General features: G+C 49.1%; 1 protein-coding gene across 2 annotated transcripts in view; it reads right to left on the bottom strand.

Moving 5' to 3' along the window:
• Positions 1-351: 351 nt before the first annotated feature.
• TECTA (tectorin alpha) overlaps positions 352-19349 on the bottom strand; it is a 95940-nt gene continuing 76942 nt past the window's right edge. The window contains exons 15-23 of one of the 2 annotated variants that reach the window (XM_027771978.1): positions 18829-19124; positions 13164-13274; positions 11740-11942; positions 9693-9856; positions 8979-9227; positions 3229-3391; positions 2112-2199; positions 1446-1562; positions 352-452 (exon numbers count right to left, since the gene is read on the bottom strand). In XM_027771978.1, the coding sequence (XP_027627779.1) occupies positions 352-452; positions 1446-1562; positions 2112-2199; positions 3229-3391; positions 8979-9227; positions 9693-9856; positions 11740-11942; positions 13164-13274; positions 18829-19124 (1492 nt within the window). The remainder of the gene's footprint in view (positions 453-1445; positions 1563-2111; positions 2200-3228; positions 3392-8978; positions 9228-9692; positions 9857-11739; positions 11943-13163; positions 13275-18828; positions 19125-19349) is intronic. The other variant, XM_027771979.1, reaches the window with a different exon arrangement.

Genomic DNA, 19349 nt, shown 5'->3' with positions numbered 1-19349 from the left:
GCTTGACAGATTTTTCTGGTTTGATTTGCGGTTGAACTTCTCTAACCAGGATTTTTTTCCTTTATTGGTTTTTCATGTGAACCAAAGTTTCTAGTGACAACTGTTTCTACTGATTTTGAGGCAAGATACATGCTTTTCACAACTGGCTTTTAGGAGCCCCGTTGCACACACACACGCGGAAAGGGGAGCTTGGAATCTCACGCGTTTCCAGACCTCTGACCGTGGGAGGCTGGGATCCCTCTGAGGTGCTGGGTACCTTGGAGGAGGTGTCGGCTTAAGGGCACACACTTCTTAACCTACAGGGAGCGGAAGGAAGTCAATTACAGTACTTATGTAGCCACCTTGAGTTAATTATGAGGTCGGGCCCGCTTTATAGACAAAATGCCATAATGAAATCTGGGTCACGATGAGAAGCAGGGTCCAGACTTGAACTTCAGTCGAAGAATTAGAGGCTGTGAACAGAGAGGAGCACGGTCAGTCCTGGGGGAGGAGGGGCTGCTGGAGACCTCTCTGCAGCACTCGGCTGACATAGGCAGCTACATTGCCAAGTGCCCACTGTACCCAGCAGAGTAGTCCAGCCTGTAAGAGGGTCCCACTGCGCTATCGGGTGTCAGTGTGCTCCCACCGTGTTTGCTGGGGCAGACACCCCAATCCCGACCTCCACCCACGCAGACGTGGCGGCCAGATGTATGGCCAATATATGGTCCTTACACGGCTGGATAAACTCTTTTTATAATTACCTTTATCTTTTAGGTAAAAGAAAAGGAACCTGGGGCCAGCAGGTGGCATAGTGGTTAAGGCACTGGACTCTCACCTGGCTGACTACAGTTCAAGTTCCAGACTCGGCTGCTTGAAACACACCAGCTGTGTAGACGTGGCGGCCAGATGTATGGCCAATATATGGTCCTTACACGGCTGGATAAACTCTTTTTATAATTACCTTTATCTTTTAGGTAAAAGAAAAGGAACCTGGGGCCAGCAGGTGGCATAGTGGTTAAGGCACTGGACTCTCACCTGGCTGACTACAGTTCAAGTTCCAGACTCGGCTGCTTGAAACACATCAGCTGTGTATGCATGCATGCCCGAAATCCCGAGAGGAGAATGGAGGAGAAGGGATCACGTGGCCATCCCCCCTGCGGGGGATGGGGGCAGTGATTTCTCACTGTCTCTCTGTCTCTCTCTTTCTCTCCAGCAAGCAGGCATGCCCTATAGCAAAAATCTCTCTCTCTCTAAAAAAAAAAAAAAAAAAAAAAGAAGAGAAACCCCCAAAAATGGGAGGAGGTGGCTCTACAACCCCAGGAGTGTTCCCCATCCTTCCTCCTTGACTTCTGGCATTGTCCCAGGTGAGAGACTGACTAAGTGGGCTTCAGATACAAATCCCCCCTTCCTGGGGTGAAGTGTTCCGTGTCCCTCAGCTGCCTGCCCCAAAGTGGAGACGCAGCTACCTCTGCAGCTCTTGCCATCGCCCTGCAGGGTTCCAGTCACGCAGCTGCACAGAGGCCCGTCCACCCGGCTCGTGCAAATCTGCTCACACCCGCCATTGTCCTCACACCAGTCCAGCCCTAGAAAGAAGCAGGGGGCACATTAACTACAGACGGTTCAGCCCCCTTTGATTCACATCTAATGGGGAGGCTTCAACGGAGGGAGAGGGCAAAGAAAGGCCCAATGCCTGGGGTCAGCAGGTGGCATAGTGGTTAAAGCACTGGACTCCCATGTGCCTGACTGTAGTTCGAGTCCTGGACCCAGTGACTCGGCTGGAAACTCATCTTGGGCCCATGTGCATGCATTTCCAAAATCCCAAGAGAATGGAGGAGAAAGGATTTTGGTGTGGTCTTACCCCCTGGGGGGGGTAATTTCTCACTTTCTTTCTCTCTCTGTCTCTCTGGTGACTGTATGCACCCTATACCAAAAAATCTCTCTAAGAGAAAAAGAAAAGCCCAATCCCCTTGAATTTGAAAAGGTCGATGAAAAGATTTTATTAAGGAAGGGAGGTCTTCTCAAGTGGGTGTCCAACTTCCTCTTGGCCAGACTCCTGTCATAGGTGAGCATGGTCGAGCCTCCAAGTCCTAGCCTTTTAATAATTTACAGTGAGGTCCAGGGAACATACGCACTTTTTCTCCTAATAGGTCCCACTGAAATGATCTGTTCTTTAGGTTCCTTTGTATAATCTGTGGCAATCCTGGAATTTTGTGGGCAATTCTGAAAGACAGAACAGCAGAGGGAAAATTTCACACAATTAAGCTGATAACTTATTCTTCACCATGTTTCCAGCTCCCGAGGAAGGAGGCGCTCTGGCCTCCAGCACTCTCGCTGTTCAGATTAATTAGGACGAACACATTCTTGATCATGGAGCCCACTGGGACGCTAGGCTGTGTGTCGGGCAGAATTAAACACACTGCACGCTGGAATGAGGCTCCAGGAGGCTCCCTGCCTAGGAACAAGGATGGCCGTATCACACCTGACACCAATGTACAAAGTGTCCCCTGTAAGTCACTCTGACCACCGTCCACATCCTGATCCTGCAAACACGGAGCTGGAGTGTTTGCAGGTGGGGCCAGGCTCAGGCTCTAGAACAATCACCTCTAAGGGCCTCGCCATGCAAGGTGGGGTGCGAGCCTGGCGTGGAAGAGGGGATTGCTTTGGCACCTCATCCTACCAGCTCCACCAGACCCACCAGCCCTGGGGTGGATGAGCTAGCAGGATAAACTGGGATAAACTGCGGCCACGAGTTTGTTTCTCCAGAGAAGTGGAACTTGGCCCAACGGTCATGGGATTCAGGCTGCCTCGCTCAACATGCTCCTTGAAACTCCAGAACAGTGGGACTTCAACCAGGCCAGTGTTTCCCCCCGGGGATATTTGCCAATGTCTGAAGACAGTTTGGGATGTTGCCACTGGGGTAGATTCTATGGCAGCTAGCAGGTAGAGGCCAGGAGTGCTGCCAGCATCCTACGGCACATGGCAAAGTATTCAACCCAAAACGTGAACTGTGCCAAGGTCTGAGAAACCCGCTCACGGGTTAGGCCAGCACCCAGCTGACAGTGCAGGGACAGGGGAGGAAACAGACATCGTTCCACTGCGTCCCCTCCACTGACCCCCGAAGGACGGTTGTCCAGTCCTAAGCAACTGTGGACAACTCCAACTCGGCCACCTGGCATCCTGCCGCCCATCCCGGGAAAACGCGACGGAGAGGAAGGAGGCCAAGCGTGCGCATTTCGCACTCCCGCTTACGATTTTACAGGAGTACTTTTCCGAGTCGCAGAGTGACACCGCACAGTGCAGATGCACTTCGTCATAATCCCCGATGAACTTAAAGACGGTGACGTGAAAGCGACAGGTCAGCGAGACTCCGTTCTCCTCGATGCCGATGGTGTTATCTTTAATGTTCTGACACCTAGCAGAGGGAATAATGGGATCTTTGCTTTCATGCTCTCCCTCTTAGGCTTTAATCCTCGTCTTCATTTCAAAATTTCCTGTTTCACATAAACCCGTCCTTACGGGTAAAAATGCTTTTGCATTTGAAAGTGACCTCTGGACAGAGCAGGCTTGTCGTTCAGGGCTCCCTCCTGGTATTTTCATCGTTTGGGAACATCACACACCACTTCACCTCAGTAGCCTCGCTGCAAGGACAAACCTGGGGAGGGAAGGGGCCTGGGGCCACCTGCCCACGCTCCAGGTTTTCACCCCGGTCCCTCGTGACGCCGTGTTTACCTGATGGCGATCTAGCAAACACGAGGTTAGAGGTTAGGTCTCCTCATTTCCGTACTTTCTTCAGGTAAGTATCCATGTGGGGAGGAGCCCCTGATTCAAACCCGACTGGGAAATCCTCCCACACATTAAAGTTGGGGGAGAGGGAGCAGCGGCCAAAGTGCTGTGATGCGGGGACCCCCTCTCTTCTCAGTTCCCTCCTCGTGGAACTGAGTCCACAGGCGGTCACAGCCAGGGCCTGCCCTGACACAGAGACCCCGCTCCAACTTCTTTAGTCTCCCCAAGTGGGTCATAGTCTTGTGTTTCCTCATGTCCCCTCCTGGATGTCTTTCAGCCTTTCCTCCCAACGTGACACCTGCTCTCTCTCTTTTTTTTTTTTAACTTTCTTTTTTCTTTTTCCCCCATAGGGTGCATGCACTTGCTGGAGACAGAAAGAAACAGAGAGGGAAAGTGAGATATCACCCCCAGGGGGGATGGCCATGCCACAATCCCTTCTTCAGTCTCTTCCTGGGATTTTGAGCATGCGCACACACATGTACCTGGAGTAATTTTCAAGCTGCCAGGTCCAGACTCCAACTGCTGTCAGCCATGTGGGAATCCAGTGCCCTAAACACCATGCCACCTGCTGGCCCCCAGCTGCTCTTTCTTCAACAACGGCTTACCGCACCCCCTGCTCTATAAATACCCCGTGGTCTTGCCCTGCCCAATCAGTTGCAAGTGGCCTTTCCTGGATTTGCCAACAGCAAACGGAGCCCCCTGAGGGCAGGAATCAAAGCATGATCTCCACTAGGTCTCCGGCACACTGCACGGCACATTGGCGGGATATGGAGATCTTTGTTGACTGAAACAAACAAACAAATGAATTATGCCGCCATGGCCAACGTTGGCCCATAGGCGCCCTGGAGCACTTTAAAATAATAAAGATAGAAAGGTGACTTTTTTTCTTCTGTTTCCTTCCCCTAGCCCACAGGATTAAATAGCTTAGTGATAAGGAAAATTAAAAATGGAAGTTATCCTTTAGCAGTCCCACACCTATTAAGTTTCGTAATTAGTCTTCTGGGCAAAATGCAAGTTGCTTTGCAAGGCAATAGTTTCTTAAAGGCTTTGAAACAAACACTTATATGCCAGACTGTTGCTTGTCTCTGTTATTCAGTGGATAATCTAAATTGGTTCGAGGATTTTAAAATGGTAGGAGCTCTCATGCACAGACTGTCTTTCCTAGGGAGAGGACTGGAGGTTTCGGAATGAGAAAGACACGGAGCAGAGAGGGGGAGCAGGGATGGCTGTCCGGTTACCTCCATTAGAGTGAGCAGACAAGCCATGTACTAGAACCCTCGGTCCGCCGTGTCTCTAGTTAGACACAGAAAGGGAAAAGACGCACGCCCTGCATGTCCCCAGACTCCTGAGCTACTGCTACTACTTCGAGGTGAGAAAAGACAACTGATCCCCCCTAAAAAACACTGAAGTGGACCCCTTTTGCTGCACGGTCACTAAGCACAGAGTACCAGTTTTTCCACGGGGGTTGGTGGGGGGAGGGGAGGACTAGAATAAAACAAGAACCATATTCGTCCAAAAAAGCCCAGCAGGACGAATGGATTCCAATCCTCACAGGACGAAATCACTTCCCACCCAACAACAGTTTCATCTGAAGGCCTGTATTCAGACAGACCCTGGGGTAAACTAAGGTGTATGAACACGCATGCTCTCACGCGCCCTCTCTGGGTCAAGTCTATGAAATACTGTTTTTAAATTGCGAAATGCCACCACATCCTTCAAAGGAGTCACAGGCCCTGTCGTCGGGGTTTGCGCGTGCACAGTGGCTCAGATCTTAGTGCTTTTTCGTTGGAGGAGAATGCAGTAAGGGGAGGGAAGAAACATGGCGTAAAGGAGAACTGGGATGTGACCTCAAACATCTAAACCTGCAAGACACCAACTGTCGCCCTGTCTCTGAGAAAGCTAAACGCCAGTGCAGACAGACATCTTAGTGAGGTCTTTGTTGAAAAACCCATGATAATGGGGGGACCAGCAGTTAGCATAATGGCTATGTCGCTGGACTCCCATGTAGTCAACTGCAGTTCGAGTCCCGGACCTGGCAGCTTAAACTCACACCAGGTGCCGTGTGCATGCGTGCCCAAGATCTTGAGAGGAGAATGGAGGGGAAGGGAGTGCGGCGTGGCCATCCTACCCCCACCCGGGGGGGTGATTTCTCGCTTTCTGTCTCTGTCTCTCTCTCTGTCTAGAGAGAGCATGCGCCTTATAGCAAAAATCCTCTAAAAAAAAAAAAAACAAAAAAAAAAACACAATACGGCTCAGTAACCCAGGCCATTTGCCTCACCTGGTCAGGTAGGGAGGGGGGCCTGAGCCTAAAAGGATTCCTGCTTTGCCCCCTGCTGACTGGGTGGTCACGGGAGAGCTCTGTGCCCAGCCCCTCGGAGGCCATGCCATCTGTAAAATGGGGTGGTGTCTGCTGTTTTTCTGCCCAGAGTCACATCCTCTTCCCTAGGGAGCAATTCCCTTCCCCTCAACATGAAGCTAATAGCAGTATGCACAGCAACTCCTGCCAGCCTGGGTGGGGGCTGACCCAGGCTAGGCAATTACAAGGACACATTTCCCCACAGGATAGGCAAGCGACCCAGGACAGGCTAGTCACATTCCTGCCCTGGGATTCCCTAACTGGAAGTAGAAGAGATAACAGTACGTAGGTGGTTACAGTGTTGTAAGAATGTCAGCCCGGGTGGTGTAGTAGTTAAGGAGCTGGACTTCCACATGGCTAACCACGGTTCAAGTCCCAGACCCGGTGGCTTGAAAACACTCCAGGGTGCATATGCATTCATGGCCGAAATCCTTCCAGGAGAACGGAGGAGAAGGGGATGCGATATGGTTGCCCCTGCAGGGGGTTTCTCACTTTCCCTTTCTCTGTCTCTCTTGCTGAGCACACACACCCTATGAAAAAAAAACTAAAAAAGAAATGTAATAAAAAGAAAAGAAAGAAAGAAAGCCAGGCAGCCCAGGGTTGCCAATGTCTACCAGTCAATGAAAGGGAGAGAAAGGAAAGTGGGGCAGACAAGAGACACAGAGAGGATAAAAGAAAGAGAGGTTGGGCAGAGACAAGAGACAGAGCCAAAGGGGAGTCCCGACCTCTTCTGGCTCCCGGGACCCTATAACCCCTGAAGCTGCATCCACTTCTATAGTTTGGTTTGGGTCCATTCAATGCCTTGTCTTTTCCAGGAGCTCAATTGAAGTGTTCTCTACCATTTATGATAGAATTCTGATTACTACAGTCTTCTGCTTTAGGAATTGATCGTATCGGGGTGATGGAAAGGTTCTAATATTAGATTACGGTGATGTTAGTCCTCCTCTGCAAATTTACTGAAAATCACTGAATTTTACACTTAAAGCAAGTAACTTTTATTGTGCATAAATTATGGATGAATTATAAAAACTAATATAAAATGTTTAAATGACCAGACATATCTAGTGGTATATATATATATATTTTTTTTTTTGAGAGGTTTTTTATATATTTTTTTTTTTTGAGAGGTTTTTGCTATAGGGCGCGTGCACGCGCCAGAAAGACAGAGAGAGACAGAAAGCGAGAAATCACCCCCCATGGCCATGCCGCAATCCCTTCTCTTCCATGTTCCTCTCAGGATCTTGAGCACACATGCACACGTGCCTGGCATGAGTTTAAGCTGCTGGGTCCGGGGCTCCAACTGCAGTTGGCTACATGGGAGTTCAGTGACATAGCCATTACGCTAACTGCTGGTCCCAACATACCTAGTGTTTTTTTTCAAAAATAAATATACTGGGACCAGCAGGTGGCATGGTGGTTAAGGGCGCTGGAATCCCACATGGCTGACCACAGTTTGAGTCCTGGACCTGGTGGCTTGCTTTTTCACTTTCTCTCTCTCTCACTCTGTTTCTCTCAGATCAAATTAAAATAAGTAAATAAGTAAAGTTAAATAATTCTTAAAAAAGTAAACATACTGTAATTATTCTTACAGGTTTTTCTTCTTATTCATTCATTCGCTTATTTCACTTAATAAATTCTGTCACGTAGCCTCTTTATGCCAGAAAATATGGCAGGTGGTAAGTGAGTAAGGTGAGGAAGAAGGTGAGTAAGAAGAGACTTGTTGAATTTATAGGCTATTATTCTAATTTCTTATTGATTTCTGATAGATGTCCTAGTCACTAACCTTGAGGTATTCTCATTATATTCTTGCATTTGTAGAATTAAATATTCTTTTTCAAATTAACATTCAAAGTCAGCAGGACAGAATCCTCTCTGATCAGGGCCAGCGGGTTGCATGGTGGTTAAGGTGTTGGACTCCAACATAGCTGACCATGGTTCAAGTCCCAGGCCTGGGGGCTTGCTTTCTCACCCTCCCTCTCTCTCTCTCTCTCTCTCTCTCTCTCTCTCTCTCTCTCTCTCTCTCTCTCTCTCTCTCTCTCTCTCTCTCTCTCTCTCTCTCTCTCTCTCTCTCTCTCTCTCTCTCTCTCTCTCTCTCTCTCTCTCTCTCTCTCTCTCTCTCTCTCTCTCTCTCTCTCTCTCTCTCTCTCTCTCTCTCTCTCTCTCTCTCTCTCTCTCTCTCTCTCTCTCTCTCTCTCTCTCTCTCTCTCTCTCTCTCTCTCTCTCTCTCTCTCTCTCTCTCTCTCTCTCTCTCTCTCTCTCTCTCTCTCTCTCTCTCTCTCTCTCTCTCTCTCTCTCTCTCTCTCTCTCTCTCTCTCTCTCTCTCTCTCTCTCTCTCTCTCTCTCTCTCTCTCTCTCTCTCTCTCTCTCTCTCTCTCTCTCTCTCTCTCTCTCTCTCTCTCTCTCTCTCTCTCTCTCTCTCTCTCTCTCTCTCTCTCTCTCTCTCTCTCTCTCTCTCTCTCTCTCTCTCTCTCTCTCTCTCTCTCTCTCTCTCTGGTCAGTGCAGGTGCCCTATAGCAAATTTAAACCAATATTATATTAATAAATTAGATTAAATTAATAAATCTTTTAAAAAGTAAAAAAAAGAGAGAGAGAGAGAATCCTCTCTGATCACGCTGAGTATAAAGCACCCAGAGTTAATGCCATATGGATCCTCGGTATCTGCTGTGGGACTCTGAGCAAGTTATGTGACCTCATCTGTAAGATCTACCTCATAGGTTGCTATGGGGACGAGATGAATGTACAGTTGTGACATGCTGGCCCTGCAGGGAGTCAACACACACGGGTTCCCGTCCCTTTCCTAGAAGTGATGAGATGACATCATACTGAAGACTGTGACGACCAGCTCTCAAGCAGTACTCACCCCCCTTCGATGATGAAGTACCGGAGCTTATCGTTGCTGTCGCGGGAGGGGGTGGCGTAGCATTTGTTGAGCGTTAGGATCAAGTGTGTGGAGTCAGCCCCAACCACAAAGACCCCCACGTAGAGCACGTCTCGCGTCGTCAGCACCACCTCGCCCTGGCGGTACGGATGTTTGTAGGAGGCGTTTTTGTAGAGCGCCATTTTGGTAGTGAAGCTGCCTTCTTGGGTTGGAACTGTCAGGTTAATGACACTAAAAGAGAAATATCATGAAGCGGGGAAGCCAAAACAATTGTATGTATTCAATTACCATTTTTCAAGCTGAAAATGCAGAAGGGATGCAAAGCACAGAGTGTGGTGGTAAAGTGTGAGGTTGTGCTGTCCAAGACGGGACCCACTAGCCAGAGGGGGGTATTTCAGTTTAAAGGAGATGAAATGAAATGAAATTAAAAATTCAGTTCCTTAGCCCTCCAGGTCACATTTCAAGTGTTCAACGGGCACATGGAGCTGCTGCATTGCAAAATGGAGATACGGGACCTTTCCGTCACCGTAGAACGAACGTTCTATTGAACAGAACCGGTCTAAGCCATTTAGGTTCAGGGTACGCACATTCTATTTTTCCCTCGTGCTTCAAAGACAAATGCTAGCAATTCTGATTATGTTAACCTTAACTGTCAGGGAGAAGACAGAGCCATGCAGAGCCCGAGGGACCCCTTACCTCAGCATGGGCTTCACCACGGAGTCCAAGGAGATCTTGATGTCCAGCTCATACGCACACGAAAATTCCACATTGATCGTGCGGTCCCTGGTGATGATGTTGCCCGTGTTGTTGGCACTTTCGATCCAGATTGTGTTTTTATACATGATATGTGTGCCGTTGGACTGCAGGGCAAGGGGAGGTCAGAAATCATTAAATCCGGGAGTGAGGATGTGGCTTGCATCCCAAATCCATATCCCTGAAAGCGGAAAAATGGCTTCATTCCATCCAGAACCCAGACGCCAATATAAATCAGGGTGGTGCTGGCCTCAGCATTTATGGGGGGAGGGGGGAGGAAGATTACAGTCGATGTCAATGGCACCTTTTAGCCCGATCACCTTGAAGGCCCACAGAGGGTGATTTTGTGTACCACTGAATTCGAACGACAACCAGGCCCCAGTTATCTGTGGAATCCCTCATTAGGGACAGCATGAAGCATTGTCAGTGTAAAGTAATACAAATCTCCTTCAGTCCTCACTCCAAAATCTCTCCTCCACCAAATCTTTAGCCAGACACGCCTACAAGGACCAAACCCAGAAGCGTGAGCTTCGTCTCCTTCTTCCTTTCCCTCTCTTATGAAGAGGTTAATGAACGGAGCCATGCATACAGCAGGGGGGAACGAGAAGAAAAATAGAAACAGGAGATGCTTTGTGAACGCAGGCAGTGGGTAACCTGACACCAAACATGGGGACCTCACTGCACAGTGCAGCCAGCTGTTACTGACCTTGGGACACTCTTGCTCTCTCCGAAACGGCTTAGCTTGAACATTAGAAGCTTACAAAAAGCAACAGCGATTTTGTCCATAGAGAGGGACAGGGGATGACGCCAGGATCACAAATGAAAGAAACAAGTCACTCCTAGCCCTCTTCCCACTCGGGTAACCACTCCGCGTCAAACGCTGGTCAGTCTTGCTGTCTTTCGTCCTCATGCGTGCCTTCTGCTGTTCTCCCAGGAATGGCCATCTCGGTAGACTACCCTGACATGGCCAGTTTTTTTGTTTGTTTTTTGTTTTGTTTTTGTTTTTTTTGAGAGGTTTTCGCTATAGGGCGCTTGCGCTTGCCAGACAGACAGAGAGAGACAGAGAGACAGGAAGTGAGAAAATACCTCCGGGGGAGGTGACCACGCCACAATCCCTTCTCCTCCATTCTCCTCTCGGGATCTTGGGCACACACGCACACACGCCTGGCATGAGTTCTAAGCCACTGGGTCCGGGACACGAACCGCGGTCGACTACGTGGGAATCCAGTGACATAGCCATTACGCTAACTGCTGGTTCCCGACGTGGCCAGTTTTAAGAGCAATACTTTTCTGTGCTCTATGGCAAAAATGGACAGACTGGAAGTGCACTAGCAAGGAGGACCACGCTTGATACTGGACAGTAGAGGAAGGAGTAACAGAAGGTGGGAGGAGGGGATCAAGGGCAAAACAAACAACGCGTTTGGGACCAGCAGTTGATGTAATGGCTGTGTCGCTGATCTCCCATGTAGTCGACTGTGGTTCAAGTCCTGGACCCGGTGGCTTTACCTCACGCTGGGCGCGTGTGCATGCATGCTCAAGATTCCGAGAGGAGAATGGAGGAGAAGGGACTGCGGCTTGGCCATCCCCCCAGAGGGTGATTTCTCACTTTCTGTCTCTCTGTGTCTGTCTGTCTTTCTGGCAAGCACATGCACTCTATAGCAAAAAACTCCCCCAAAAAAATAAAAACCAGGTTTAATGGACACAAAATGGAAAGCTATCTGTTGACGATAATGTTCATGGCAATGTGTTTGACTTGACTAACACACACTGTGTTCGTGCTGGGAAAACCACGTTGCGCACTGCAAAGACAGAGTGTGTAACTGTTTTAGAGCCTGTATCGATTTGAAAGGCAATAGATCATCTTCCGTAAGCTTGTCGTGAACGTGGAAAATGGTAGGTTAAGGAGAAAGAAGGAGGGTGATGCTCGTGCAGATGGCGGGGGGGGGTGGCGCTCCCGCTCCTCTGCTGGGCCCTCGGCCCCCTTCCTCACCTGCACGATGTTCCCACAGTTGCCCTTGGTGTTGTTGATCTGAAAGGAGATGAAATCCTCCCCCTCGATGCCGAGACACTGCCTGTCGTTGATCCTCACCCCCTCCCTCTCAAAGCCGAGCTGGAAGAGCTTGCACTTGGATATAGACACTTCCATCTGGGCGGCCTTGCAGGTCACCTCTGCATCGATGATGTCGTGTGAGTCTGCAGGGACACGTATCACAAGAGGCGGGTCAGCGGGCAGCCGCGTGCCGCGGGGTTGGGGGATCGAGGCATCCCAATGGCCTTCTCTTTTGGAAGAGGCCAGGATCTCCCCACAAAGGCTGCAGGATTTCTAATTAAGCTTTGATCAGACCAAATGAGCATAGGAACTTAACTCAGCACAATAATGGGAGCATGAGTAGAGCCCTTTTTAAAAGAGAAAAATGGTAATGGCATCTTTTGTCTTGTCTTCCTAAATTCAGGCCTTCCCTCCCTCCTCTCCCCGCCCCATGGCAGCAGCTACTTTTCTGTAAGCTACACTGCCAACCTGGCCCATGGTGGCTTGGATCCAAAGCTGGGCTCAATGGGGAGCAGCCCTAGGCAGGCTCGCCCAGAGCCCCTGCTGAATCCGAGCACTGGGAGCTCACATGTGTCATGGTGGTGCACCAATTGACATTTTTTCTGAGTATATAAACACCCACTGGTAAGCATTATAGACACAGAGAGCTACATTTTATCTGCTCAGGTGGAGCCCTTGAACAACAGCTAATGTCCCCTCCTAGGGAGCCTTTTAGTCAATTAGGCTTTCGTGCTCTAATGAGGTTAATTTCAGCACCTGCTAGTGCTACGGGGACGAGCACAGCGCTGGAGGGAAAAACAGGCAAAGGAGCTCCCCTTCAAGCTGACCTTGTAGGGGGTCCAGCCACAGACAAGACCATGTCTACCTTAAGAGAGCTGCCATTCAGAAAGAGACCCGAGTCCTAGTTAATTACAGCTTGCTTTAAATATTTCAGTTGTATGTGTAGGGCCAAAACTTCGGGCCAGATAAAGCTGGCTTTTAGGGAGTATTAAGGCCGAGTTGTCCTAGTTCTTCCACGTTGGTGTCAAGCACCTGACTTTCTCTGCTGTTTAAGAGATCAGTTGGGTCTCATTGATGTTGAGCCTGGTCTCAGATGGAACTGGTTGGTTCCATTCATGCACAGATTTGCATGTCACAGTTTATTGACGAGAAGGATGTAGCTATGAGGAAATGAACATTAGCCTACTTTGAATGGTTCAATGGCTTCCTTGTTCTGCCTAAATGTTCCTGAACGCTTTTGCTCCTAAGGTTCTGGCCTAAGCGTTGGGAAGTAGGAGAGCTCCACGTCATTCTGTAGCTTTCCTACACGGCCCAGGCCTCTCCCATCTGGCTTTCCTGGGGGGGAGGTGGCCCTGGTCACTCACTGTTGCCATAGGGGGGTGGCTCGATGCAACCACACAGCTCCCCTCCATTTTCCAGCTCACAGGTCCGGTTGGGACAGTCTGCCCCCACACAGGGATCTTCAACCACTCCTGCTAAAAAGGAAAACACACAGAAACACATACAACTTGATTTTCACACCTACGCATGGAAGCATCTGGTTACGCTTGGACTTGATACCTCAGTCAAGTTAGAAACGATCAGGCGGCTGCTGCAAACAGACAAGGCTTCCTTCCAGGGAGGAATGGCAGGGCCTATCTGTTGGTGCTTGCTATGGGCTGCCATGTGCCTCATGCTTGACCCTCAGAGGTACTCCCCACGCCAAATGTCACCATCCCTTTCACAGCAGAAACTGACCCAACCTGCCAAGTGAAGCCGTCACAGGTCGTCGAGTATGAGCAAGGAGTCCCAAGATGCCAGGGAAGGGCACGTCTGACCATCGCTCACTCTTGCCAGGGGTTGCAGCAAGACCCTTCGGCCCACTTTTTACCTACTTTTATTGCTAAGCTGTCATTAAAGGACCTGGAGAAGGTGCCTATCCTCCCCTCCCGCGTTACACAGATGGACACGGGCATTCTCTCGGGGATCTGGCCAGTGCCTCACCTCCCACTCACGGCACTGGTTGACAGATGGACACGGGCATTCTCTCGGGGGTCTGACCAGTGCCTCACCTCCCACTCACAGCACTGGTTGGATATGGGCAAACCATCCTCACACACATGCGCGCTCCCTCTCAGTCCACAGTGGGCTGTGAATGACTCCTCCCCACCCAGGCAATCAAGTTCCCCTTCCCTGACAACTTGCTCATCCTAAAAACCTCCTAGGTGTATTGTTCTATTAACATTCCCTCTTTTTTCTTTAAGGTTTTTGCCATAGCTCTTGTGCGCTTGTCAGAAAGATAGAAGGTTAGAGGGAAAGTGAGAAAACATCCCCTGGAGGGGGGATGCCCATGCACAATCCCTTCTCTGCCGATAGCAATGTGCACACACCCTACGGCAACAATCTAAAAAATACAAATACAAATACAAAATTTTGGCTAGAGAGGAGGAGTAAACGCAAGAGCTCTATGGTACATCGTGGTGCATACACTGGGTGGTTCGAAAAGCCATGACGCCTTCTCACTTAGAAAGACAAGATATACGTCATCTCGTTGCCGACCACCCAATAGTAAACATATTACACACTTGAAAATAACCAAGAGAGTAGATGTTAAGTGTTCTCACCACACACACACACACACACACACACACACACACAAACCTCAAGCTATCTCTCAGCTCCACGCCCCTCTCTGGACTCAGCGGCCATACCCTCCACACTCACAGATGACTTGGTGGCCACCTGCCTCCATCCTGGAAAGACCACTGAAGAAAAGCGATCAACCCTATTTACATATACTTTTTATCTTTTAATTTGCATTTAATGTGCTCAATGGAGAGAAACAGAGAGACAGAGACAGAGAAAGGCAGAAAGTGAGAAAGCACCCTTCATGGACACGGCCACACTACAATCCCTTCTCCATTTACCCCTCCTTTGGGGATTTGGGGCCACACGAACACATGCCCAGCATGTTTTTCATGCTGCTGGGTCTGGGACTCAAACCCCATGGTCGGATGGGGATCCAGCTGCCTTCACCAACAGGCTGTGGGCTGGCCTGACACATGCTTGTGTTTACACAGCTTCCTTTTCTAAAGACCCTGTTATTCCCCCAGTGTGTTCAGTAAGCAGCACCGGGCCAAGCCTGGAGCCGCCACTCAGCGAACGCTGTGGTCGATCCACACAGTGCAGGAATGGCCAGTGAGAGAACAGGAAGTGCAGAGGTCCGCCCATGGGAGGAAAAGCTCGTTTGTAAATGTGGCAGTCCACCTGCTGTCAGTAAACATGACATGCTCTTAGTAGGAAGCTTTGAAACATTTTTTGGTTTACTTTTGGAAAAAAAATCAAGACATCTTTAAAATTCCAACTTCCAAAATTCAAAACAGTTCATTAGAAAGTGCAAGGAGTCCCAAGATGCCAGGGAAGGGCACCTCTGACCATCGCTCACTCTTGCCAGGGGTTGAAGCAAGACCCTTTGGCCCACTTTAAGCTGTCATTAAAGGACCTGGAGAAGGTGCCTATCCTCCCCTCCCGCGTTACACAGATGGACACGGGCATTCTCTCGGGGGTCTGGCCAGTGCCTCACCTCCCACTCACGGCACTGGTTGGATATTAATGTGAACCTACCTCATTTAATCCTCAAACCAATCCCATGAAGTAGGCACTATTTTTGTCCCATTCTACAGACAAAAGAACTGAGGTTTCAAGGGTAACTTATCCTAAAAGCCTCCTAGGTGTATTGTTCTATTAACATTCTCTCTTTTTTCTTTAAGGTTTTTGCCATAGCTCATGTGCGCTTGTCAGAAAGATAGAGAGAAGGTTAGAGGGAAAGTGAGAAAACATCCCCTGGGGGGGGATGCCCATGCACAATCCCTTCTCTGCCGATAGCAATGTGCACACACCCTACGGCAACAATCTAAAAAATACAAATACAAATACAAAATTTTGGCTAGAGAGGAGGAGTAAACGCAAGAGCTCTATGGTACATCGTGGTGCATACACTGGGTGGTTCGAAAAGCCATGACGCCTTCTCACTTAGAAAGACAAGATATACGTCATCTCGTTGCCGACCACCCAATAGTAAACATATTACACACTTGAAAATAACCGAGAGAGTAGATGTTAAGTGTTCTCACCACACACACACACACACACACGCACACACAAACCTCAAACTATCCCTCAGCTCCATGCCCCTCTCTGGACTCAGCGGCCATATCCTCCACACTCACAGATGACTTGGTGGCCACCTGCCTCCATCCTGGAAAGACCACTGAAGAAAAGCGATCAACCCTATTTACATATACTTTTTATCTTTTAATTTGCATTTAATGTGCTCAATGGAGAGAAACAGAGAGACAGAGACAGAGAAAGGCAGAAAGTGAGAAAGCACCCTTCATGGGCACGGCTACACTACAATCCCTTCTCCATTTACCCCTCCTTTGGGGATTTGGGGCCACACGAACACATGCCCAGCATGTTTTTCATGCTGCTGGGTCTGGGACTCAAACCCCATGGTCGGATGGGGATCCAGCTGCCTTCACCAACAGGCTGTGGGCTGACCTGACACATGCTTGTGTTTACACGGCTTCCTTTTCTTAAAGACCCTGTTACTCCCCCAGTGTGTTCAGTAAGCAGCACCGGGCCAAGCCTGGAGCCGCCACTCAGCGAACGATGTGGTCGATCCACACAGTGCAGGAATGGCCAGTGAGAGGGAGAACAGGAAGTGCAGAGGTCCGCCCATGGGAGGAAAAGCTCGTTTGTAAACGTGGCAGTCCACCCGCTGTCAGTAAACATGACATGCTCTTAGTGGGAAGCTTTGAAACGGTTTTTGGTTTACTTTTGGAAAAAATATCAAGACATCTTTTAAATTCCAATTTCCAAAATACAAAACAGTTCATTAGAAAGCTATTTAGGGGTCAGCAGGTGGCGTGGTGGTTAAGTGCTGGATTCCCACATGGCTTATAGTGGTTTAAGCCCTGGATCTGGTGGTTTGGGAAAATCATGCTGGACACATGTACGTGTATGCCCAAAATCTTGAGAAGAGAATGGAGGAGAAGGAATTGCAGTGTGGCCATCCTCCTGGGGGCGATTTCTCACTTTCCCTCTCACTGTCTCCCTCTGCTTCTCTCCGGCAAGCACAGGGGCCCTATAGCCAAAACCCAAAATAAAATTAAAAATTAAAAAAAAGGTTAAAGTATTGCTTATGGGGAACAACAGTTGGCATAATGGCTGTGTCACTGGGCTCCCATGTGGTCAACTGTGGTTTGAGTCTCGGACCCAGTGGCTTAAACTCATGCCGGGTGCATGTGCGTGTGTGCCCAAGATCCTGAGAGGAGAATGGAGGAGAAGGGATTGAAGTGTGGCCATCCCCCTGGGGGGTGATTTCTCGCTTTCTGTCTCTCTGTCTTTCTGCCAAGTGCATGCACCCTATAGCAAAAACCTCTTAAAAGAAAAAAAAAGTATTGCTTATGAACACAGCAGAGTAAAATATTCAAATAATCAAACAAGACACTTGGGTTCATTTCCAACAGACTGGTAATCTGCTTGCTAACTCTTTCTGAAATCACTGAATATATATTTTCCTTAACTGCATCTTCTCAAGGCCTAAATTAAATGTATTTCTACACTTGATCAGACGTAGCCTGCAAATGTATGTATGTGTGTATGGTCTGGAAAGGGGCCTGCGTTCATGGTGGGGCCTGTCTATGCACCAGGCTGATGCTGGCGGTCACAGTTTCACACTGCACTCACGAATGACCATTCAGGGTTACAGACACACCCCCACATGACATACATACTTAGATTTGCTCCATCTGTGTCATTATCATAGTAAGAATATGGACAGATCAGATCATGGAAATGTACAACAAAGTAATTCCCTTGCAGGGTCAGCGGGTGGTGTGGTGGTTGGGGGGCGCTAGACCTCCTCATGGCCAATCACGGATCAAGTACTGGACCTGGCAGCTTGCTTTCTCAGTTTCTCTCTCTCTCTTTCTGTTTCTCTCCGGTGAGTACACATGCCCTATGACCAATGAAAAGAATAACAATAATTGGGGCCACCAAGTGGAGTGGCGGCTGAGGTGCTGGACTCCCACATAGCTGATCACGATTCATGTCCCAGACCTGGTGACTTGCTTTCTTACTCTCCCTCTCTCTCTGGTGAGTGCATGTGCCCTGTAGCAAAGTAAAATTAAAAAAATAATAATAATAATAAATAGAATTAAGTAAGTAGTTCTTTTTTAAAAACCTACTGGAAAAATAACAATAAATAAAATTTAAAAATTAATTTAAAAAATGCCCTTGCAAAATCTGGTGCTGATCGCAAATGATGCTACATGAGCTGAGAGAAACAGAAGAGGCAGCGTAAGTCTACCCTGGTGCACACGCCGGCCCAGCCCTGCGCCTGTCCGTATCGTGAACAGGAAGCCACGGAGAAAGTAAAAAATAAAGGGAAAGAAAAACTCCTGGGTGGTCAGAAAAGTCATGACGCATTTTTGCATAGAAAATACACGTCATGAATTTCCCAATAACCCAATACTTGCTTACTACAGAAAAACGAACAAACAAACCAACCAACCCACAAGAATGTAAGATTCTGTGTCTTACTCATGGAAGACCTGGAATCCTTTTGTAAGTACTGCAGCTTCCCTTCAACCCAGGCAGGTGTCACCAGCTCCACCCAAGTCACCTTGCCACTTCCCACGGGACTTCCCTTTCTGACCTGGGCCCAGACTCACATTTAAGGAGCACCAGGAAAGCTGAGTCGGGGAACCGAAATCCACCCCGAGTCCCCTACTATGTAGCTCACCCTCAAAACTGCTGTTCTGGCGTTCCTCCCCCTGGGAACCTCATCGTTCCAAATTCTGTGGAGGTCAGAAACTGCAGCAGCTTGGGTTCCCTCTGCTGCTGCTACTCACAGCCCTGTTCTCCAGCCCTGGAAGCACACCTGTGCGCAAAGGTGAGCGAAGCCAGCCAGCCCTGGCTCAGTGCGACCGGCAGAGCTGTTCTCTGCCTTGCAAGGAACCTACAGAAGTAAAACCATTTTCTTACAGCAATTCTCCTTCTCGATCCACTCGGTGCTGAGGATCCCGAAGGAACGGCAGGCCTCCTGGTAGGCAGCCAGGGAGCCGCAGAGCTGGAACTTCTTGTGGTTGTAGCAGCCGTCTAGGTAGCAGGACTCGTAGAAGGGAAGCGGGTCGAGGAGCCCGTAGCAGGGCTGGAAGAAGCCCTTCATGTCGGTGAGCTTCAGGCAGTAGCCGTCGCCCTGCATCTTCTGGATGTGCACGTTGTCACACATGGCCGCGTACTGCGAGAACTGTAGCTCGTTGCAGCTGGGGGCAAGAGGCCTGGTCAGCCACAGGGCTTTCCAGGGGGAAGTGAGAGCACACCTCGACCTGTTTTGCTATTTCTTTCTTTCTTTTAATGAGAGATTTTTGTTACAGGGGAGTGTGCTTGCCAGAGAGACAGAGACAGAAACACAAACCAAGAAATCACCCTCCACCCAGGGAGGATGGTTACCCCACCATCCCTTCTCCTCCATTCTCCTTTGGGGATCTTGGGAAAGCACACAC

This window comes from Tupaia chinensis, unplaced genomic scaffold, assembly GCF_000334495.1.
Source record: "Tupaia chinensis unplaced genomic scaffold, TupChi_1.0 Scaffold000247_1, whole genome shotgun sequence".
Lineage (NCBI taxonomy): Eukaryota > Metazoa > Chordata > Mammalia > Scandentia > Tupaiidae > Tupaia > Tupaia belangeri.
The sequence above is the reverse complement of the archived record's forward strand: the minus strand, read 5'-3'. Positions and strand labels throughout refer to the sequence as shown.